At 39.8% G+C, this 24,235-nt stretch overlaps 2 protein-coding genes across 3 annotated transcripts; one reads left to right on the plus strand and one right to left on the minus strand.

The window, feature by feature from the left end:
* Positions 1-5,207: 5,207 nt before the first annotated feature.
* smarcc2 (SWI/SNF related BAF chromatin remodeling complex subunit C2) lies at positions 5,208-18,824 on the plus strand. Of its 2 annotated transcripts, none has more exons than XM_010796134.1 (26): positions 5,208-5,322; positions 6,605-6,724; positions 7,006-7,091; positions 7,230-7,311; positions 7,931-8,023; positions 9,253-9,322; positions 9,416-9,485; positions 9,697-9,772; positions 10,277-10,521; positions 10,749-10,873; positions 11,182-11,235; positions 11,473-11,510; positions 11,601-11,731; positions 12,141-12,212; positions 12,332-12,445; positions 12,533-12,686; positions 12,907-13,023; positions 13,108-13,170; positions 13,255-13,513; positions 14,051-14,212; positions 14,397-14,458; positions 14,550-14,670; positions 14,747-14,910; positions 14,995-15,129; positions 15,881-16,233; positions 16,800-18,824. In XM_010796134.1, exons 1-25 carry the CDS (start codon positions 5,212-5,214, stop codon positions 16,124-16,126), a joined length of 2,970 nt encoding a protein of 989 aa, XP_010794436.1. In that variant the 5' UTR covers positions 5,208-5,211; the 3' UTR covers positions 16,127-16,233; positions 16,800-18,824. The 2 variants fall into 2 exon arrangements, with proteins under 2 accessions (XP_010794436.1, XP_010794437.1); XM_010796135.1 differs by having other exon boundaries at positions 7,236-7,311.
* An 818-nt stretch (positions 18,825-19,642) lies between these two features.
* On the minus strand, positions 19,643-24,205 carry myl6 (myosin, light chain 6, alkali, smooth muscle and non-muscle). Its single transcript, XM_010796136.1, has 6 exons — positions 24,120-24,205; positions 23,826-23,853; positions 22,317-22,460; positions 21,514-21,687; positions 20,900-20,977; positions 19,643-20,020 (listed from the first exon to the last, which is right to left on the minus strand). Exons 1-6 carry the CDS (start codon positions 24,120-24,122, stop codon positions 19,992-19,994), a joined length of 456 nt encoding a protein of 151 aa, XP_010794438.1. The 5' UTR covers positions 24,123-24,205; the 3' UTR covers positions 19,643-19,991.
* Positions 24,206-24,235: the final 30 nt, after the last annotated feature.

The following is a 24,235-nucleotide window of genomic DNA, read 5'->3' on the forward strand; positions in this document are numbered from 1 at the left end:
GAAAATGTATTGTATTGAAGAGTTAAACGATTTTGATATTGACTGAAGCCATATTTGGTCTGACACATTGCAGCCATTTTGTTAAAATGGTAGTGTTTTCTCCAAATTGTCACTGGTGTTACCGTCACTGGTGTTACTCTTCTTCCTGGTAAAACGAAACACCAGTGACATTCCTATGTAAATAAGCTTTGTATAATGTATACAAATAATTAAAATACTTTAAGCTCTACTTGTTGTGGATTCATCAAGTTAAGAGTTAGTTGTTGCTATTTAGCAAGTTTTAGATGTGTTTAGAAGGAATATATTTCAGCAGATTTGTATCACCCAGATTCCACCTTTTCTGTAGAATGATTCACTAAAACTAACGCACATTAACATCGGCAATCTTTTTCTACTTCATGCTATCTGCACAAATGGTTGACATTAAACATTAAAAAGACCAGGCAGTTCAGAGAGAATCAAAGGAAGGCAGGCAGCTTTGCATGACATTCTCCTGGACGTGTTTCATTGTGGTGATAGTGAGCATAGATATGATAGTGAGGGTAGCCAATCCCCTTGTTTAGCAAGACAGTAGTGACGGCCATCTTGGTGACGTGTGTTGTTGTGGGAGAACAGAGATGTAGTTCATTCAGCGTTTCACACAAAAAAAAAAGTTTTTTACTGGCAAAATTATCTTTTAAATTGACATGTAATAACGAAACACAAGTCTTACATGAATAAACATGACATCAGAAATAGTCAACATATATTAATTAACATAATTATAGAAAACTACAAGAAAGTTACCATACATACATTTAATATTTATTCACGATCCCCTTCTCAATGCTGCTTGGTGTGACCCTACCGGAACGATAAACAGGTGTTGGTTTCCCCAGGGAATCTTTTAATAGCACACCCTGGAAGTTAGAAACAGGCCCACAGGTAAGTGTTTACTAGCTACACAATGTGCTGTTCAATATCTGTAGCTTTATATTAACGCTAATGTTGCTGCATTAACAAACATATATATATATTTTTTTTAACCAATCCAATCTAACCGGGCAGTTATAATTAACGGGAGTTCAAAGTCTGCCAAAAATAAATTCATCTAATAAAGGTTCCTAAACATAACAGTTGCTTGACTCATTGCTATTAATGTGCCATTAATGCTTTGCCAATAATGAAGCTCTTCTCTAACAAAACAGACTCAGTTCATCTCATCTCAATTATCTATTTGGGCCAGTTTTTTTGTATCTGTTTTTTTTGTTTTGGTATTTTAATATCTGCATTTTGTATAATAGACATTTAGGGCCAACTTTATCTTGGGTTCTTGCTATTATATACAGAACCCTCCATTTTAAAGAATTGTGCAACAGGTAAATGTGCATTACACCCCTGGTGCATGTTTCCTTTTTTCAAATTGTTAACACATTTTTTTGCACTAATGAAATAATAATTTACACAATAGCAGTTGAACGTGTCTGTAAAGTTCTTCAGATGCCCCCTAATTAATGTAACGTATGAAATGTATTATTTTTTTTATGTAAAACTTTTTAAATAACGAGTCAAAAATCAAAGGTTTGGTTTTCTGGATCCAGGCTTCAAGAGACAGTTGAACCTTTACAGTAATTGGACAAATACTTATTGATATGTAAGATCTGACAGAACTACAGCTGCAGCAGCTTGTTTGAGGGCGGCTCTCACATTGTACGACTTGCTTCTTCACCTAGTGATGCTTTTATCCTCTGCAAAGCCACCCTGTGAAAATGAAACACTGGCTGAAGCGTGTTCTCACCTCGCCAGAATCAAACAAGCAGATAGATCTTTAATTAAAGGTGAGAGGTAATACTATTCTGGATGCTGAGCTTCTCGCCGTGTGGTGCAAACGAGAGGTTTGGGAGATGTTGGACTGGGGGGTGGATGTATCTCAGCAGTGTGTCCACACCCCCCTCCAGCACTATACCCTCCGAGTCCCAGAGCTCCCTCCTCGCAGATTCCAGCGTTAAGTTAATTGGACAGGGAGAGAGGGCTGAGGAGGGAAGCGTTCAGCCCCATTAGCAATCCCCCTGTGGAAGGCTGAGCAGAGAGGATCACAGACTCACAAATAGGAGGATTAAAATAATCAATAGGCTTCACTCTCTCTCCTTCAGCACAGACGGGTGAACAACACACACACACAAACACACACGCTCATGAGCAAATACAAACACACAGACAGCCTGAGGAATACTAGTTCAAGAAGCACTACTCTCTTCTATGTTGTCTCTAGACTTTAACAAATTAGCCTGGGTCATGTAAGATACACACATTCACATGCACACACACACACACACACACACACACACACACACACACACACACACACACACACACACCTATTCTCTGTTAACGAGGGTTAATTTGAGCCTCTGACTAACAGAGCCAGTTAAAAGGTCAGAGACATGAAAGCAGTTATTTCGGTACTCTCATGTCTGCTGAATTTCTAGTTGCTATGACTTTTAAACAAAGTATTTTTCTCGAGTAACTCATTATGGGGAGACATGTGTCATCCTGTGATATTCTTTTAATGTAACGCATGGTATAGATTTCCCTACAGACTATAGGCACTGCTTGCATTAGGTATTTTACTTTGTTTTTCAAACATATTTAATAATATATCGCATTGTATGATTTGAATTTGTTTGGACATAATAGAATAAGCCTGTGCCAGAGCATGCCTTTTTTTTTTTAGGTCTGTCATTTACCTTATTTACCTGTTGCAGTAACTGGAGGTATGTACCTGTTAACCCAATCAGGATTATTTGCAGATATCAAACTGAATGATGACTGCAAGACAATATTTAACATAATTGAGATAATGATCTGAAAGTGAAAGACTGCAGAGTTGGTCAATGTTGCACATGTCGATGAATTGTGTGCAGTTCCATCATTGATATATTTGAATTAATTGGTGGCCTGAAGAGAAAATGATCCAGTCTTTAAAAAACATTCAAGTTTGAGTGTAAACAAATCACATCAATGTTTTGTATCAAGAAAATTCTCATTGTGTTAATCATTCATAGACAACTGAGATTAAATATGTGAGCCCTTCATAGGGACCCACATCCTCAGGTTCAGAACAATATAACTTAAAAAGTCAAATGCAAATTCGGTTATTATCCCATCCCTTTGTTTATTTTGTTCCTCACACATTCTATGTATTTATAACCCAGATGAAGAAAGAACATGTGTTTAATTTAGCCAGAAACACTTAAGGAATTACACCTACACTATAAGACGGCATCACTTCTCCTGCTGCTGCCACAATATGACTCCTGAACTCAAAATATATGTTATTTTGTTTTATGTTTCATGTGGAAATATACAGTCTATGTGTGGAACCTATTTGCTGCAGGTCTCCCTTGAAAAAGAGATCTATGATCTCAATGGGACCAATCTGGTTAAATAAAGGTTTGAAATGAAATGAAATGAAATAATTAGCAAGACATATAGCGCATTGTTCCTGTATAACTGAATTTTGTGAAAATTGTGAAATGAACTTCATACGTTTTGAAGAGAACAAATAGTTCAGGTCGTATGCAATCAAAATAAGTAATTGATAGCAGGACATGTCGGACAGATACCTGAAATATGTGCACTCACTGCCACTGAAGATCGTCCCTGTGAAGATGCTGAGTGAGTTCGATTTAGATTACATTGAATTTACTGTGTTGTCGCCTTTTCTCTGCAAGTACAAACGGGGCATCAAGTTAGATTGTAGACAAAACATCTCACAGCCAAATGCTTTTTATTTTATTTTTTCTTAATACATTGTTCATTATTTGAATGTCAATCTTGGGCAGGACATGGAAGAACCATGGGAAGAACAAGCCAAGAACAGGTTACCAAAGTAAAACACACAAAAAAAGAGAAAATGTAATAAGCAGCTAGAAATAGATTTACTCTTGCTAAGCACTACTACCATCTTGTGGCCGTTTATGCTCCAACTATACTTTCATGTTTTTCTATTTGCACTTAACTTTATATATATATATATATATAAATATATATTAAAAAAAATTAAATACTTTTGCCCACATCTACGGTATCTAACTGGTATAATTACAGATGCATTTACATTTTTGTATTTTTCATATACTGTAAATCACAATCACTTTTGATGTAAAGATTATACTACCCAGCGGCACATGCAAGTTCAAATAAGGTCCACCAACATGTTAACACTAATGCAACAATGATGATGGTAATATAAACGATGATAGAATCACAAAATTCTATCCATAAAATGACAATAAAATGTAGCATTATATGCATATGTGTTAATTAGTATTGATGAAGAGTTAAGTCCCAAACATTTTTGCACAATTTTAATAAGCGAAAGGAAATGAGATGATATATGGAAATATAACTTTATGAAAAAGAGGATTTGTGCGTGAGTGACAAATACCCTGAATACAAAACTACAAGATAACATAAGATAAACCTTTATTGATCCTTATAGTCAAATTATGGTGTCATAGCAACAACACTAATAAGAGTGAAACACAGGATGGGAAAGGTACAAGTTTACTCAAGGATAATAAAATAAGTAATGTAAGAAAGAAAAAAATGAAAAAAACAATAAAAAGTCAAATTGAATGACTTTAGATTTATACAGATATGGATAACTATGAATTTGTTTAATGTACGTCGATTTGGAAATGTGAATCCAAAGTAGGTACATACATTATGCATGAAGTACATGCAGTGAGTGTTGTAAAAAGTACAAAAAATGCAGAACGTGTATTTTAACATTGATGAGTTGTTGGTCTTGCTTAATTGTAAAAATACTGAATACGTATTGCAATATGTGTGCAAATCTTAATTTATTAATTTGCATTATTTAATTTCATATTCTGTTCTTGTACATATCATATTTTATAGACTTTTTACACTAGTTTTTATTTTGTATTTTATTATATGAGTTGCATTGCTGGAGGAGCTCAGGTCAGAAGAATTTCATTGCCATTTATACACTGTAGCTTTGTGCATATGACAATAAAACCTTTGAATTGAATCTCTAGCATCCTGAACATTAAAGAAGTAATTTGAAACTCATTCTCTACATAGGCACGCTCCCTGCTGGACAGTGGCTGTTACTACCATGGTTATTACCCCTGCCGGCCGCTGCAGTACCGCGCTGTGTCCGCTGGGCGGCGCGCAGAACAGACCAGTTGTCTGCAGTCAAAGATGGCGGTGCGGAAGAAAGACGGCGGCCCAAATGTAAAATATTTTGAAGCGTCTGATACCGTTTCTCAGTTTGATAATGTCCGCGTCTGGCTGGGAAAGAATTACAAAAAGGTACTGACCGCATGTTTTGTATCCACACACGCTGAGGTTTCACATTTTCACCTGAAATGTGGTCACTTACCTATTGGGCAGAGGCAGTGACAAAGAGAGGAGGAGAACATCCAGCTGTTTGAGCCGGGTTACAAAAGGATGCTGAGCCGGCCGCTGCAAGAGATGCGGCCGAGCATGGCGGAATCACTTTAGGGCTATTGGAGCTGAACAAATGAAAAGGCAGCTCACAATCAGTTCTGTGAGGATTGTATTTTGCAAAAGGGATGAGTAAAGCCGGCCAGCCTGCTAGCTAGCTAGGTAGCTAATGCTAACGGTAATGCAGCTCAGATCCAGATGTTGCCGCCGCGCGGACTGAAGCCGTGGCCCATCTGGATCAAAACTGAGGCTCTTAAATACAATCACGGGGTTATTCATTTAAAAACAATGCATTATTAAAGATGGAACTGGCCATATTTACCATTAAATCCCCATTTAGGATGTACAAAGCATTATGTTATTGATAATATTAATGCAGATTGAAATGTTCCCTCCACTTTTCAGCACATCTCACCACACACAGCATTTATGAGCAAAAGGTGAAATATACAGAACATTAACTCCACTACTGCAGTTAAATGAAAATTAGAGATACTTTTATTGACTAGTATTTCCATTTTAGTACTACTTTATACTTCTGCTCTTCTTGAGTTTCAGAGGGAAATAATGTAATGTTTGCTCCCCTGTATTCCTTTGGTAGCTTTAGTTACTTTATAGGTTTATATTATTAATGCAAAACATTAACCAACAATACATTTCCATATGTATAGTGGATTCAATTCCCTAGGAATATAGTGAGTGATTAAATTGGGATCCCCCTTTTACCAGCTGCAACATTAGGTGATGAAAACATCAATACATTATAATCCAGTAGTGCAATGTATGCTACATTACTCATAAATGGAATATTCTGCATAATGTGTATTTTTACTTGAGGCAATTAAGGAAATATATTAATGCTAAAACTCTCGTTGTTTTACTCAAGTTAGATTTAAATGAATTACTTATGCGTGCATTGTATGTTTGACAGTGATCCTTTTCAAAGCTACATTGCTGTTGCTTTGTGACAGACCAAACATTTGATCTTATTTGATTTGATCTATCTCTACACTGTAGTGTTTCTTCTTTTACTTAATTTAAAGTTCTGAAAACATCTTCCACCACTGCCTATCAGCACACTAGTTAACGTTCATGTTCCCCCCTTGTGGCCCTGCTCTGACTGCCTCTCTGTGTTGTTTCCCCTCAGTACATCCAGGCTGAGCCCCCCACCAACAAGTCTCTGTCCAGCCTGGTGGTCCAGCTGCTCCAGTTCCAGGAGGAGGTGTTTGGTCGCCATGTCAGCAACCCTCCGCTCACCAAGCTGCCAGTATGTCTCTTTATCTCAGTGTAATTTAAACACATACATTTTGAAATTGTTTTGATGTAAACGATGCCCTTTATATTATCTGCCCAGAAGATATACCATTGTTTTTTTTTACATTCCTCCAAAAAATGGCCTTCAATAATGCACTGCTACACATATTGTGGTTTGTTCTGTTTTGTCATGGTTTTATCTGTAACATAATGGACTAAGCTACAACTGCATTTTGATGTGCAACCCTGTGTTTTACATGCTGATTCATTATTCTTAAATCCATGTGTCTTCAGATGAAGTGTTTTCTGGACTTTAAGTCAGGAGGATCTCTCTGCCACATCCTGGCCGCTGCCTACAAGTTCAAGAGTGACCAAGGATGGTAAGGCTTTTCTTTTTAGCTTGCATTAATGTTTGCTGGACAGACAAAGTGAAAATAAACTATGCTATCTAAGTGCTTCAAGTACACAATTGTGTTTGTTGCCGTTTCGTGTGTAACTCCAGTCTAATTTCCTGGTAGGCGCAGGTTTGACTTCCAGAATCCATCGAGGATGGACCGAAATGTTGAGATGTTCATGACCATCGAGAAGTCCTTAGTGCAGGTGAGTTCACCTAATACATTATCCAGGTTTGTGACAAACTTTACCTAGACAGCGAAAAATACAATTAGATTGTTTATGTTTTGTTGTGTTATGGCAGTGTTTTTTAAAAGTTAGATTAAATAAAGCTTATTTCACTCCACACACTTAAACAACATGAAGACAACATTTACTATAACATGCTATAATAACACTATTGTTATTGTTGTGTAAGAGATTAACTGTTGTGGGCTGCTTTAGGAGTCAGGTCATGTATTTATGTTGTTAGTTTTTAGCATAAAGCACCAGATCTTTATGAGGACCAAAAAAAAATACTCCTGTGCTTACATGATATTTGTGACGTGTCGGAGAATCAGGCTGCCTGAGCTTTACAGATAGAAATAATGAATTGCACCCAGTCATGTGACCTAAGCAGTAATCCTACTTAAGGACTTAATCAGTCCTGCAGTTACACCACACAATCATCCAGCTCCCCTAATCTGAAGAGCTCCAATGCACAGATTCTTGTTTTAGATCACATGATATTAAATATTTAAATATTTCACATTTTTAGATATTTCCTGCTCATTCTAAATGTATGGGTTTTACTCAGTCACGTATATGTTGTATTTTTTCATTTCAGAATAACTGCCTGAGCAGACCAGTCATCTACCTGAGCTCTGACATAGAGCCCAAGCTGCTCGGGAAACTGAAAGACATCATCAAAAGACATCAGGTGTGGATTTTATTGTGTTTATTAAAAGTCACAACAGCGGTAATTAAACTTTCAAAGTCTCAAGGTAATTCAAGTTTCAAAGTCTCAAAATGCTACAACTACTGTCAGAAACTGGATGAATGTGAAGTATTTTGTTAAAGGAGAATGAAAGCGTAATTAAGGAGCACTATTGGAGAGACTTTGATGGTTATTGGACTCAGGATTCATTCATTTGGATTCCCGCTGTATGAAGAAATTAAAGGACGACGCGAAGTGGAAACAATTCACAAAGGGATTAAACTGTTTAAAACACATGCTCAAAGTAAGCCGGATTTTGCCGATGTGTTTATGTGGATTCAAAAGTCGTAAATAATCTACAAAATGGAGGAGACCGATCTGATCAGAGCAACTGTGACAAATAATCCAACTGAAACCAGCATGGACAATGACTATGTTTTAAAAATGCGCTTATCCAGAAAAGCCTGGTTTGGACACTTTACGGGCAGAAGAAACATTTATATTAAAGAAAGAATTATACATTTCTGTCTTTTTATGCCTTTAATAGCTACTAACTTGAATTTGTATTCAAATTATTTTATCAATTATTTTTTATATTTTATTGTAATGTATAGACAAGGCTTTTAGTGACAATCATGTATTGCGTTACAATTACATGTACAAAAAAAAAGAAGAAAAATCTAAATATGATATTTGGCCTCAAATCATCTGAGGCCTGGCACCCCCCCTGCGATCTTTAGCGCCCCCCAGGTTGGGAACCACTGCTCTAGAGCAGTGCTTCTCAAAGTGTGGTCCGCGGACCACTGGTAGTCCGTGAGCGCCCCCTAGTGGTCCGTGAGTATATTGGTAACATTTCACATGAAATAAATAAATACATTTAAGTTTTCCGCACTCTCGCTAGAATATTTCTGCAATGGAGCGAGCTTAGGTTTAACTTTCGATTGCATGATATAGCCCAGCGCAACACTTTCATCACACATGTTGCCACTTGTTTGTACCATTTTCAGGCGATTTGTAATCTGTTCTAGAAAAACGATGTGATTTTGGATACTTGTGGAGTTAGGTGGTCCGCGAGTGTTTTTTTATTGGTTAAGTGGTCCTTGGTATGAAAAAGTTTGAGAAACACTGCTCTAGAGATGGGGAGCTGGTGCCAACACTGAATGTTTTGTTTACAAACCAACAAATCCTAATTGTAGTGCCTTTACCAATATTTCTGGTGACTTCATCTGCAGGGCTCAGTCACCGAGGAGAAGGCCTCCAGCTCCCATGTTGTCGTTCCTATTCCCACCAGCCTGGAGGAAGGTGAGGCTCACATTTAGTTTTTTAAGCACAGTTAGTTTATTCATTGTGATTCTGCTCGCTTTGGGCTAATATCCATTTCTCTTTTCGGTCCAGAGGAATGGATTCGTCCCGTGATGAAGAGAGACAAGCAAGTGCTGCTCCACTGGGGATATTTTCCTGACGGGTAGGTGAACATCAGAATTTAACATTTTTGTAAGTATAACACGGTTCCTGCAATGTGAAGGGAATCTGCTTATTTCGTTCTTTAAGCTTCAGACTGCTATAAACTCTACAAGCTTAAGTTGCCCCTTATTCTACCCAAGATGTTTTTACAAGCACAAACGTGGAGTCATTCCCCTGTAACTGACCTTTGACCTTCTCCTCTCACCACTTAGTTATGACACCTGGATCCCATCCAGTGAGATTGAGGCTACAGTGGAGGATCCTCCCAGCCCAGAAAAGCCCAGAAAGGTATTTACCTCCTCAACTTGTTGTTGCTTGCTATTTCTTATCTCTATTTCTTCTGTCATCCAATACAAACATTTTGAAATCCGTGCCCAGTTTAACAAACAAACAAACGCTCTCTATAAAAACCTACCAGAATGAGAGAACTTTCTGTCGCTTACTTGTAAATTATTGCACAGTGAGAAGCTCTTATTATTTATCCAGAGCATTTTGCTTTTACATTTTTTTAAATCATGAAGCACTCACTAGGACATGATAATTAGAGCAGTGAAGCATCTAAATCTGTGGAGGACGCACAGGAAAATCTGAAAACACCCTATCAGTAATTTCTGCTGTTGCTACAATTAAATAACGATCCAGATTAGGCATTCAAATCCATGTATAGAAGCTTACATTGTGAAATTAAATGTTAAATAGACTGTTGATGATATTTCGAATAAGTGGCTGAAAACGTGCATTATTACTTGATTGAACTGTGGAATAAGTTTGTTGTACACTCTCTTTTCACAGGTCCATGCAAAGTGGATTTTAGACTTGGACCAGTATAACGAGTGGATGAACGAGGAAGACTATGAAGTGGGCGAAGGCTGCCCAAAGAGGAAGAGGATCTCCGCCAAGACCCTGACAGATGAGGTGACCACGCCAGACGAGCGAAGGGACAAGAAACCAGGCAGCGCCAAGAAGAGGAAGAGGTCGCCGTCCCCCTCCCCCACTCCCCCGCCTCAGGAGAGCAAGAAGAAGAATACCAAAAAAGGGTCAGTGCCTTGAGGAAAAGATCTATCTTTCAGCCGTTGAAGAGCTTTGTGTTGCAAGGCCAGTTGTTTCAGAGACTTTATGTAGTGTGTGTGTGTGTGTGTGTGTGTGTGTGTGTGTGTGTGTGTGTGTGTGTGTGTGTGTGTGTGTGTGTGTGTGTGTGTGTGTGTGTGTGTGTGTGTGTGTGTGTTTGTGGACTTATTTCATTTCAATTTTATTGTGTGAGCAGGCCAACGACCCCGTACACCAAGTCTAAACGGGGCCAAAGGGAGGAGGAGCAGGAAGACCCCAGCAAAGACCTGGATGAAGCCTCACCCGTTCCAGCATCTGAAGAGGGAAACACACCTAAAACAAGTACACCTATTTTCAAAACACACCTAAAACAAGTACACCTATTTTCAAAACACACCTAAAACAAGTACACCTATTTTCAAAACACACCTAAAACAAGTACACCTATTTTCAAAACACACCTGAAAACAAGTACACCTATTTTCAAAACACACCTGAAACAAGTACACCTATTTTCAAAACACACCTAAAACAAGTACACATATTTTCAAAACTCACCTAAGTATAATAATAAATTATCCTCAGTTTTAACTTTCTAGACATTAAATTAGTCGTTGTCTTCTTCTGGCTGACATTCTTTCTTTTTGCAGATAACACTAAGAAAGACTCGGATTCAACTCCAGTCAAGGGGGGAGCAGATTTGGGTGAGCAGAAGTTCACAATGGTCACCTCTAAATGCTTTGTGATCCTCATTGTCTGTTTATGAAATCAGGTCATAAGATATCATTGTATAACTTTATCTTTGATCTGGGTCTCTCTCTTATTAGATCAAATAGTTTTTCACATGACTGTTGTCTCTGTGAACCATTTTATAATAAGCAAATGTCATTCGTCTGCAGTCCGTTTTATAATTACTTACCTTTATCTTTGGATTTGAACAGACGAGCAAGAGGATGAATCCATGGAAACAACAGGCAAGGTAAGGCAGTTTGTAAAGTGCAGGAAAAGATGGAAATATGATGCCAGTAAAGCTATACATCAACATGACTGTGTGCTTGTGTTCTAACAGGAGGAGGAGGAAGGCTCTCCAAGCGTGAAGGGTGAACCAGTGAAAGGCTCGGACCTCCACGAGGACAACGTGACCGAGCAGACTCATCACATCATCATACCCAGCTACGCTGCCTGGTTCGACTACAACAGGTGAGGAAAGATACATTTGCGATGCAACAGTAATGGACAAAATGTTTGAGTGATAAATACAAATATCTACATATAAACACCTTTCACTTATTGCACTGGATAACCTTCCATGTGCAAAAAAAAAAGGCATATGACATAGGATAGACATGCCAAGTAGTAGGAGATGGTAAGACAACAGCAGTGATACGTCACACGTTTAATATGTGAACATGACATGTATGAATGTTTGGGATAATCTGAAAGTAAAGATATCTGTAATGTTATAATACAATTCAGACATGTGAAGAAGCATGGGTTGAAATCAGCTGGTATCAATATTGTTTCAAATGATGTAACATGTCTCAAAGGTCAGTCAGTTATTAATATTTCTGCTTTGAGTCCTCACCATGTTGTAATTGTTTTCCCACAGTGTTCATGCCATTGAGCGCAGAGCCCTGCCAGAGTTCTTTAATGGGAAGAACAAATCCAAAACTCCGGAGATGTAAGTATTTCATCAGCACACATCCCAATATAACATGTTTTCATGCCACTAAATACACCAAAATAATGATTCACATGTGGGACTACAGAAATATCTTTCTATGCACCTGCTTCTTTCAGTTACCTGGCGTACAGGAACTTCATGATTGACACCTACAGACTGAACCCTCAGGAGTACCTGACGTCCACCGCCTGCCGCAGGAACCTGGCCGGGGACGTCTGTGCCATCATGAGGTAGGTGCAGGTGGATATTTCTAACACAACCTCACATGTTTTCTCAAACTGCCGTCAGCGTGCTCACTCTGTGCTTCTTACGTCCAGAGTTCATGCCTTCCTGGAGCAGTGGGGCCTCATCAACTACCAGGTGGACTCTGAGAGCAGACCCACACCCATGGGCCCCCCACCCACCTCTCACTTCCACGTCCTGGCAGACACTCCGTCCAGTCTGGTTCCCCTGCAGCCCAAAACGTCCCAGGTCCACATTTACACCCACATATACACCCACACCAAAAAAGACACATGCAGGGTTGGGAGCGTTACTTTAAAAAATGGTATTCTGATACAAGTAACTCATTGATCAGGAAAGTGGAACCAATAACACTCTGGTCTTTTGTTTGCCATAGGCTGCAAACATTTCCCTAACCCTTAGTATTTATTTTTGACACACGTCCCTATGTTACCTTATGCACCTGTAGACCCCGGCCACCCAGCAGATGATCTCCTTCCCTGATAAAGTGAAGGAGAAACCAGCAGATCTGCAGAACTTTGGGCTGAGGACTGACATGTACAGCAAGAAGACGGGCCCTGTGAAGGTACAAGTCTAGGGAGCTGCGGGATAGTAAAATGTTTGCTGTTATTGTTTGTTCATAGTAACAAATGGTGGTGTCTTTGCACAGAGCAAGAGTACAGCGAGCTCTATGAGGGAGTGGACAGAACAAGAAACACTTCTACTACTTGAGGTACAAATTATTCTTAAAGTAATTGTGTTAGAATGCACTTCACAAGTAAACATGTGAAGTTAAATGTTGCTCTACTCCCTTCAGGGGTTGGAGATGTTCAAGGACGACTGGAACAAGGTCTCAGAACACGTGGGCAGCCGTACGCAGGATGAGTGCATCCTGCACTTCCTGCGGCTGCCCATCGAAGACCCTTACCTGGAGGAAAACTCCTCGTCCCTGGGGCCGCTCGCCTTCCAGCCGGTTCCTTTCAGCCAGGCAGGAAACCCGGTGATGAGCTCGGTAGCCTTCCTCGCCTCGGTCGTCGACCCCCGCGTCGCCTCGGCTGCAGCCAAGTCTGCTCTGGGTGAGAAGAAGCTTATTTTGAATTTCATTTTTTGAGGGTTTTATTTTTTATTTCAAACTAAAATGTTCCTGGTCATTATTCATTCCACTTGTATTTAAATACTAAACCTGTAGTAAACACAATAAAACATAAAAACAACAACCAGAGAACAGAAAACAGTTCAAAACGGTTACATTGGTACATTTTGATGAATGTTGTGAAACGTAAAACATTACAAAATAAGTGCGCGGCACAAAAGATAAAAGCAGTTTTCCTAGGTTTAGTTTGCACCCAAGACTTTAAGCATTAACTAAACCCTTTAACAAGTGAAATCAAGACTATAGGAACGATTCAATAAGGAAGATATATCTGCTGGCAAGTTGCCATTAACGGCTTCACATACTATATAAACAATGCCTGTCACGTCTTACTGTTAGAGATACCAAACTTTTCCTACAAGATGCTAAGATAAGTTAACGGTCTCCAATAAATGTAGTTATTGATTACTCGTAGTCGTCCCTTCCACTGATAACCTCGTCCTGTCTTCCTCCCTCTCAGAGGAGTTTTCTCGTATGAAAGAGGAGGTTCCCGCGGCGCTCGTGGAGGCTCATGTCCGGAGGGTGGAGGAGGCAGCGAGGGTCAGCGGGCGACAAGACCCTCTGTACGGCCTGGAGGGGAGCGGCATCGCAGGCACCGGCCTGGAGGAGGGGGAGAGACCTGGTAGGATGGACACACACACACACACACACACACACACACACACACACACACACACACACACACACACACACACACACACACACACACACACACACACACACACACACACACACACACACACAGAAGAGCATTACAAAATGTAACATACTTTGCACTGGAATATAATAAGTCATTTGTCTTAAAGATGAAAACAGCGATGAAAACAAGAGTGACAACCAGCCAAGTGAAGAAAAGAGGGAGGCCAAGGTACGACGCATGTTGATCATTATTTTGTATTTCTGATTTGTGAGTTCTGCGGTTGCAAAGCTCATTGTGCCCTGTTTGCTTTCCCGTGCAGGAGAACAAAGACGGAGCAACTGAGGAAGAGGAGAAGCAGCCAGAGAATGGGAAGAAGGAAGAAGAAAGAGGGAGAGAACAAGAGGGAGAGAGGGAGGCGGACAAAACAGAGGCGGAGATGGGTAAGAAGAAGCAGACACAGTGAATACAGGTTCCGTGTGAAAGGTGATACAGATGTAACTTTGTTCCCGCTTGTAGGCGATGGGGAGAAGGAGAAGGACGGAAAGGAGGGCACGGAGGAAGGGCAGAGAGAGGCGGAGAGCGAAGGAGAGAGGAAGGCTAAAGTGGAGCGAGACGTGGGAGAGGGGAACCTGGCCACCGCCGCTGCGTCTGCCCTCGCTGCTGCTGCTGTCAAAGCCAAGGTAAACCAGCCGTGTCCTGCAGCACACTCTTCCCCGTCTGCTTCCAATGGTCTCTTCTCTAAGCTCCTCCTCCTGTCTTTGTAGCACCTGGCTGCGGTGGAGGAGAGGAAGATCAAATCTCTCGTGGCGCTGCTGGTGGAGACCCAAATGAAGAAGCTGGAGATTAAACTGCGACACTTCGAAGAACTGGAAACCATCATGGACAGAGAGAGGGAGGCTGTGAGTGAGGGATTCTGGGAAATGTAGTATCTCAAGAAAGTAGACAACCTAGAGTGCAAAACGATTCATTACAAATACTTGTATTAATTTCACATAAAAAAGTCACATTATAAGAACAGTAACTAAAAGATATGATAAGAAACCAAAAAGCAAACAAAGATGAGGTCATGGGATGATCAGTAAATCAAGCAGATTTGACTATTTTTAATTAACATATTGCATACTGTTATAAAACAATATTAAAAGTTTGTCTCAAATAAGCACACAACTTGTTCCACTGTTCCTCCCTGGTCTATTTGTAGTCATATGGATAAGGTGGACTGTTCTAGAAGATTGATTGCTTCAAAAATATTGTCAAAGAAGTGGGACAACTTTTCTGAAGCTAGAATTCTGTAATGGCCTTTTACCTGCTGCCAGCAAGAGCCTAAGGATGTACATATGTGTTGAAGTCAAAGAGATGGGAATGTTTTTAAGATGATTGTTGCCAAACCTTTATCAATCCCCAAAGGAAGATGCAGGTGTCTAGGGGGAATACAACCAGAAAACATGAGAATGATGAACCATCAATCCTCCTATTCTCTCCAGCAGCATGGCTGAGTAACTCACTTTGTGTGTGTATGTGTGTGTGTGTGTGTGTGTGTGTGTGTGTGTGTGTGTGTGTGTGTGTGTGTGTGTGTGTGTGTGTGTGTGTGTGTGTGTGTGTGTGTGTGTGTGTGTGTGTGTGTGTGTGTGTGTGTGTGTGTGTGTGTAGTTGGAGTACCAGCGTCAGCAGCTGCTGGCTGACCGGCAGTCCTTCCACATGGAGCAGCTGAAGTACGCGGAGATGAGGGCCCGCCAGCAGCACTTCCAGCAGATCCAGCACCAGCAGCACCAGGCGGGGGGGCCTCATGCCAACCAGGCGGCCCCGGCCCCCACCCCACCGAACCAGGGTCCCACCGCAGGTCAGTCGGCTCCCAGCACACCAGCGCCGCAGCCAGTCCCCAGCCCCCCCCCCTGAGTCCCAGCCCCCTCAGAGTGCTCACACCTCGCCCTCCTGCCCCCCCGGCGGGACCCCCGCTGCCAACTCCAACTCCAGCTCCAGCTCCAGCATTACTCCACTCCATGGTGAGTTTAAAGTCAACCGCAATGTACCAAATTTAGAAGTTGTTAATGTGATGATACAGAGAGACTCTTTGTTCATTTCCTCAACACCACTAGTTGGTACTATGTCTAGAGTCTACACGTTTTAAAAGAGTGAGCAGATGTTTTTACAGGTTTTAACAATAGCTGCATATATAGTCGTGAAACGTACACAGTATTGCAAGATGAATCAATGATGTGCAGAACACACGTAAATGATCCCCGCAACTAACACTAATTGAGTTAGTTAAGGTTTTCAGGTCTTGATAAGTATGGAGTAAAGAAGAGAAAAGTGTGGACAGAATGTGTGTTTCTTCAATCTTCAAAGGCAGGTGTTAGTTGAAACTCTTGAATGTTGATGATAAAATAAACGGAGAAGTCTGGAAATGAAAGAACAATGTGTGAGCAGCCTGTTTGGGTTAGCGCCAAAAGGTTCCATAAAGGACAACATCTTAAATGTATGACTGTTAAGGTTTTATCAGCTTTTCAATCTCTAAGTTATTTTTAAATGTGTTAAAAGTTCTCCTGCTCTTCTCCCCCCCCCCTCACAGAGGCCGCCGCCCCTCTTTCCGGGGAAACCCTCCACCCCTCGGCTCCCGTCCCGCCTCCGCAGTGAGAGAAACCTGCCTGAGACTCCCAATGACTCTGACCACTTTGAATCCTGCCGGTATTATCTAAAATGAAGAAGTCATGACATGAAGGAAGAGAACACATTTCACATGTTCAGCTCTTGTTTTCTTTTCCAACAGGACAATTAATGCAAGAAAAAAATACTAAATCAAACCAGCTCTACTTTGACTCTGTTATAAAAAGAAGTCCCTTTCAAATGTAATCTGCCAATGAAGAAATGTACTTTCAAACAGAAGCTGTCCCTCCGGTGAGGTCGATTGGACAGCAACATCTCACGACATATTTGAACTAGGAGAGTCTCACCGACATGCTGCCTCTCGAGGAGAAAAGACTCATCTTGTTTTCAGTGTTTTAGAAATGGTTGCATTCATTGTCTGCAACAGTTTGCTTGTAAAGTCTTAAGCTTCACAATCTCTCCAGAGTTCCCCCGCTTGTTCTGAAGGTACGAAAGTTAAATGATATGTAAGACAAAAAATGCACTTTTAACATGTTTCCCAAGTTCTCATTGAAAGACTTGACGCATCCATGAAATTGAACTTTAGCACTTATATTATCCCTTTGTTGTCTTAAATACTTTTTCATGCTGGAGGTTTTGAAAACTTGATTGGGAATGTTACCTTTATTTGTGTTAAATGGTCAAACGGTCACTCTACAGGGCATGGCCTGAAGGTTGCGTCAGTAATGAATGGAAACAAATCAAAAGCCGGTTGGAAATTAAGTTTGGATACAGTTTGAGGAAATGTACTGTAGACTGGGTTTTCTGTTACGAACACACCTTGTGTTGCCCTATAACCATGATATTTGAAAGTACTGACCCCGTGAGATCTTCATTCTGAAAAGTGCTCTCTTTAAATCTATCTCAATAATGTCCCTCTTTTCAACAGCACTTATAGAAAACATGTCCCGAAGGGTTTCATGTTTTCTAAATCTGGATGTATTCAAAGCATCTAGACTTGTGAGGAATGTAGTTTTGTTCAGAAGGAATGACTGAAAATCTGGGAATGATAATTCCACCAGCGACCGCATTAGTGTTTTATTCATGATTTGTGTTCAAACCAAAAGGTTTTTATAATCATTTTTATCTCACATTTATTCAGTGAGTTTTATTGTGGTTTCTTGGGTAAAAAGAGGATTATTTTTTTTTAGCAGCTCTGGTGCATTTCAAGTTACACATGGAAGAAATGTAAATGCTGTCAAGAAAAACAAACAAGGGAGCTCGCACCTTAAACAGCTGACGATGGAGAATTGTGTCCTTAATATCTGCAACAATATCCTCACTTTATATCCTATCAATTTTTATATTTTTTACTGTACGTTTTTTCCATCTTTTCTTTATATGTCAACATTGTACCTGTATATGATTCCATTTGTAGCCTATATTTACCCTCTCCACTGTTGTGTATGATTCAGGCAGGTCTGTTGGATCCGTCCAGATGTGAGTGTGAGCATGTGTGTATGTGAACGCATGCCATGAACATCTGTAAAACCTCCGTTCACTTTTATTTCCAGTGCCATTTGCCGTGTGTCATAACGTTTCCAGAATAAATAAAAAAAGCAGGCTTCATTGTGCACACGGCCACCACGTCAAGTGTCATGAAATATAATCCAGTCAGAAGGTGAAGCTCTACAGTCGGTGTCCGTCAAGCCAGTATTACAGACCTCACCACAGCCGTGAGCATACATGGACTTCTTTTAACTGTGTAATTACTACATTGTGTGGACTTTGTGATATGAAATAAGTGTATGTTTAGTTTCTGTATGTTTTTCACTATGCTGAAGCTAGCAGCAGATTGCATTGATTATTATACGGTAGAAATCATTTTTTCCTCAGTAAATCATCGCATTCGTGCTGACAGTTACTCTGGCAGTTTGTATTTTAAAAAGAGGCAAAAGAAAAGAGGTCCAGGTTTTCATTACAAAATGTTTGGGAAAAAATAAAGATGTGAAGAGGAAGTCATTGTGATGAGTGTTTTTCTTCTGTCATCAATTAGCAGACTGGTATCAGGATATGAGAAGGTACAACATAATGAAGTATCTCACTGGTTTGTCAGGATATCTAAAGGTCACACTCCTGTTATTGAATGTAATTGTTATGTAATGGACTGGCTACCAGGTGTAGGTGGATTGTTAAAACGTGTTCACAGTAGGAAAAGCAAAGTGGTGGAATGGAATTAAGTACATGAACTCAAGCACTACTTATGCACAAACGTAAGGTACTTGTTCTTATTTCATTATTTTCCATTTTAACTTAACACTTCTACTGATCTATCTCATAGGGAAATAAGGTACTCAACTACATTTATTAGCTTTAGTTCCTTTCAGATTACACATCTTTCTCCCATCTCCTATCCAATGGAGACCATGTGCTGTATCTCTAGTTTGGGCGTGTTTATTTTGAATATTTGACATCAAATGAAATACGATGTGTCCCTTTATATATCAGAAAATGTTTCTACTTCTTGAGCTAAATCAACGATTTCAAAAGCTTTTTTGAGCAGCTGGAACATGTATCATCACAAAGCTGAAAAGATGGCAGTTTTTCTGAGCTCATGAAAGCTTTTAGATACGTGTTTTTCACAGGACAGAAGATCAAACTACCCAACAATACATCAAATATGTTTATGTATTAATACATATTATTCTACTTATACAGGTATACATTTTCATATATTTTTTTCCAATTTTAGCAATAATATCTTGTTATTATGTGATCTAAAACCTATAACAAAATATTTGACCCAAGCTGAAGACTCAAAGACTGAAAGACTGTTTGGAAAGCAGGATTTTTATTCAACACTGTTAGGTGTAACATGTCACATTATCATAGCCATCCAAATGAAAAGAAAACAACAGAAAACTTGACAGCAAGACGAGCTGATTAACTAAAATGGAACGGGTGAAATCATTTACCTTCGTGCCGATTGAACCTGTGAGGCTGAACATGAGAGGGTTTCTTCACATTAGACAGAAAAGGCACTTTCAAAATAAGATAAAGATGTGAAAAAAGAAAAAGACAGACTTGTTGGAGGTATAGGGTGACTTGGATGGAACGGTCAAACAATACAAAAATATTTAGGAATACAATTAAAGCTGGAAGTGTGTTTCTGAAATCCTCAACCGCTCATCACCATCCGGACGAGTTCTGTCAGGAGAAGAGAAACAACATCAGCATTTCATCTGAAGAATGTCAGAAAAAACTGCACACAAAACATCTGTTAGTGAGAATGCAAGGTCTCTCCTTCCTGGAACACTTGGACGGGTTAGAATGATCAGATCTGATCAGCATTTGGCCTGATTTACAATATTAACAAAAAACTATCTTTAGTTTACAGAGCCAGAATGTCTATTGTAACTATGGTTTTGGTTTTGTGGTTTTCATTTATTTATTCAGGCGATTCTATTATTAAGTCCGGATTCCAATGTCTGAATGAAAGGCTCTGATGCTTAAGAAAGCTATAGTTTAATCATCATATCAGTCAACAAAATTGTTTACAGAAATGGCTACAATGAATCTTTTCTTTGAACATATTCTCAGTGTAGGGGCTGTAGTTCTGAAACAGTTTGCAAAGCGTCCATTACTCTTCTGGTTAAGGGAATGAACGTTTATTGGCCAGGTCGGCTGCCACTAATAGCACATCTCCCGATTTGAATGACTGTGTCTGACCTACACATCTGTTGTTGTTAGTAAACCTGCTACACTGCGCTCCCTCGGCTTGTTACAACGTGTTTCAGAACTCACTCACTCTCGAGCTGAAAGTGAAGCCCCTGAGCAGTGATGGGCTTCCCTGATACAGGCAGTTAAGGAGGCTTTAGGGGTCTGCTCTTACTCTGCTCAGCTAGAGGACACGAAGGGGGGGAATGCTTTGGAACGAGACCACGGATTAATGAGCACAGGAGACAAAAACACAATGGCTTTAGTTGTTTTCTGACTATCCAGAACAGTAGTGTATGTTCATGTTGAACAGTAAAGTACTTGAAAACAAATAGTCTAAGAGTGTCTTCATACACTGCGCAGTTTTACCTTCATAGTTAATGCAGCCATTGGCGTCTTCATGTCCCGCTAAAAGAGTCTCCACCTCCTCCTCTGACATTTTTTCACCTGGAACAAACAAAGAATTACAATGCATTTCAATGTAATACATGTCATCACATAAGATGTGATAAAAGTATCATCAAAAGGTCAGAGAAAAGGAATGGTATCAGATGGTACTAAAATCCTAGTCTATGATGTACAAATGTGAAAAAAGGTCATAGTTAATATTTTATTTGTTGTATTTATTTATGTTTTGTTTATGTTAGTATGTAGCAGAAAAGTCATAGAAAAAGTAATATTTTGTCACAAAGTAAAAAATGTCCTGGTGCAAAATGTCAAAAGAAGATCATTCAAAAAGTCAAGACATTTATAGTATAATATGTTAAAGAAAGTTAAAAAAAGTAAAGTATAGGATGCCATGAAAAAAATTCATAGATGGAGGGCCATAAGGTGAAAACAGCCCGCTTGTTTACAAAGTTCTTGCCACAGATAAGTGCCTGTAGGGATTTCACTTTGGAGATAAGACGGACAGACATGGGTCCTCTCAGCGAGATCAGGATGAAAGAAAGATCTACTCGTTTTGCAGGTTTTTCTTGACTCACCCAGTGTAGTGAGAACATGGCGCAGCTCTGCTCCCATCACTGTGCCGTTTCCCTCCTTGTCAAACACTCGCAGACCCTCTACAATATCGTCGAAGGAGCCCTGGTCCTTGCTCTTAGCGATGGCCTGAAGCATGGGCAGGAACTGCTCAAAGTCCATCATCTTGTAGTTCATATCTGCAGGGGAATGAATCATAGTGTTGTTTAATTTAAAACAACTATAGAGCTGTTATGAAATGGTGTGTATTAGTATGGCTGTCAGTAAGATCGTTCGGGAAGAAAAATGAAAATACTTGTACAATATAAGTGTCTGTTTGTAGGTGGACAGATATTGTCAAACGTTATAGCCTCAGAACATGCAAGATTAAAGTTTACAAATAGGTTGTTGAAATTTCTGAAGGGTTCAAGAATAGGTGCTTTCAGTAGGGGGTATGAGTATGGAAGGGGCTTGGGTGATTATCCCATTACAAGATGGTCTCTAACTAATTATATGCATCAATTCATGGATTGCAAAAAAAACATATATATTCATTGATTTTAAATAGCATACCTTTCACAGACCTTCATACAGACCTTACTGATTTAAAAAAAAAGAAGCCTTATTTGTGTAGTGAATATGAAAGGCTTTAATGGGTCATCAAAAATCAAATAAATGCTAATATATATACCCTAAACAAGCCCAAAAACGGAAGTTCAGCACATGATTCCATAAGGGGCTATAATGATTACACAACATCCGACCTAACTGTTAGGCAAGGGAACGATAATGTAGAAAGATGAAATGGTCTATTTTAGTTGAGCCTTGCCTTCTAGCTTGGGGTTTCCCAGGACCTTGAGCACCTCGGCATTGACGGGGTTCTGTCCGAGGGCCCGCATCACGTCCCCACACTGACTGTAGGTGATCTTCCCCTCACCCGTCCGGTCAAACAGAAGGAAGGCCTCCTTGAACTCTGATATGGAGACAAAGAGGTAGTCAGGTTTAGCTGAAAATACCATTAAAAACCATTACTCGCAAACACATGTGCACAACACCAAAGGGCTCAAAACACTGCATGTAGAATTTCATTGAATAAAAGTGTTGTATTTGACACATGTCATTGAGACATGTCATTAAGTCTACTCTTTTCTGTAGTAGCATGGCAGGAGCACTTCTGTGTAGGGAAGAGTCCTATCAGTTTAAACTGCTCAACAACAACAAAAGCATTATAGCAATGTGCTGCTAACAATAACACAGCACCTATTTCAAGTACTTTGGTCTGTTAATGATGCCGTCACGTCTGCCAATCAGGGGTTTTAGGGTTTGATCCCTTCCCTGCCGACAACATGTTAGTGTAAAATACTTATCCTCAAATTGCTACTGTTTCTACATGGTAAGTGTATGTAAGTCGCTTTAGAAAAAATTGAAAGCCAAATAACATTTAATGTAATGTTATCAGCAGATTTACATAGGCTAGTAGGTTTTCTTGTCATGGGAATGACTTTGCATCAGATCAACAGCTGACCCACTTTAAAGGAAAAACTGAAACATGCTGTGTTGTGTTTTATCACATAATCTACAACACTCACTGCCTGCAGCAGCCCTTGTGCCTGTGGGTGGTGGGGGTTGTTGGAGAAATACTATTCTTAAAAGCACCAATTGTTTCCAACTCCAACAAGACTTGTTATGTTAAACAACACGTAGCTGGTGACCTGAATCATTCATGCGTACTATGTTCTGACAAACTATTTTAGTGCCACAAAAGGATAGTTTTAGTGACACGTGCCACGCCTTTAAGTCTGAGCCTACACCATGATCCATTGGGTGTATGGACTAAGTAGAGTGGCTTATTATAGCACTCAACATCTTTTCCAAATGTAAAGTTTCATGAGGAAAACGACTAATCTGAAGACTAGTTTAAATCATTTTCATAGCGCCGGATGCTGGCAACATGAAGTGAACCTTATGCTGTCTGCTAAATTCATAGACTGTATATGGCTAAAAAAAACACTTACTGTCTACACTTTTATGACTGCTGCTGACATGTTTGAAACTGGTTGGTAGGATATTCTTTACTGCTTGTGATAAATTCAGATGGTATTTACCAGGTGTAAATCGTGACAAGCATTGAACCTCACACGGTTAGAACATGTGATGTTTTATCCCAGTCTGTCAGAGTTACCTGAAGGGGTCCAGCGAGACAGTAGTCAAACTACAGGGTCAGGTGGGTCAGATGGACGAATTCATGAAGCTTGTTAAAATGCTACGACAGGGTATGTGTATATAACCTAATATATAAAAAAGAGAAATCCCTTTTGGTAATCAGATGTTAACTCACCTATAATCTGGTCCTCTGTGAAGTCAGACTGGTAGAGACAAAAGGAAAAACAGACCGTTGTTAGTGTTATTCAGATGCTTCAAGTTAATCCTCCATTGGAGCCAGTGTACAGCCAAGGATTGTGGCTAAAGGCTTAAACAGAGAGAAGCAGGCCAGCAGATACGCAGCTAGCTTAACGTTAACTGTGCGACTCGCTTCAAAATCTCTGAATGAAGAACAACGTAATTTCATTTATTACGAATCTATTAATTTGAGCTATTTCTATGAATTAGTCTGCGAAATATCTGTACTCACCATGTCTGTTGTGGCTGTGATGACAGACGGGCCAGGGTCTCTCAAACAATGAGGACACCGGCACTACATCAACGATGACGTCACTGCAGCTTCTATTGCAACAGCCAATCACAGTC

This window comes from Notothenia coriiceps, unplaced genomic scaffold (assembly GCF_000735185.1).
Source record: "Notothenia coriiceps isolate Sejong01 unplaced genomic scaffold, NC01 NC01_scaffold00037250, whole genome shotgun sequence".
NCBI lineage: Eukaryota > Metazoa > Chordata > Actinopteri > Perciformes > Nototheniidae > Notothenia > Notothenia coriiceps.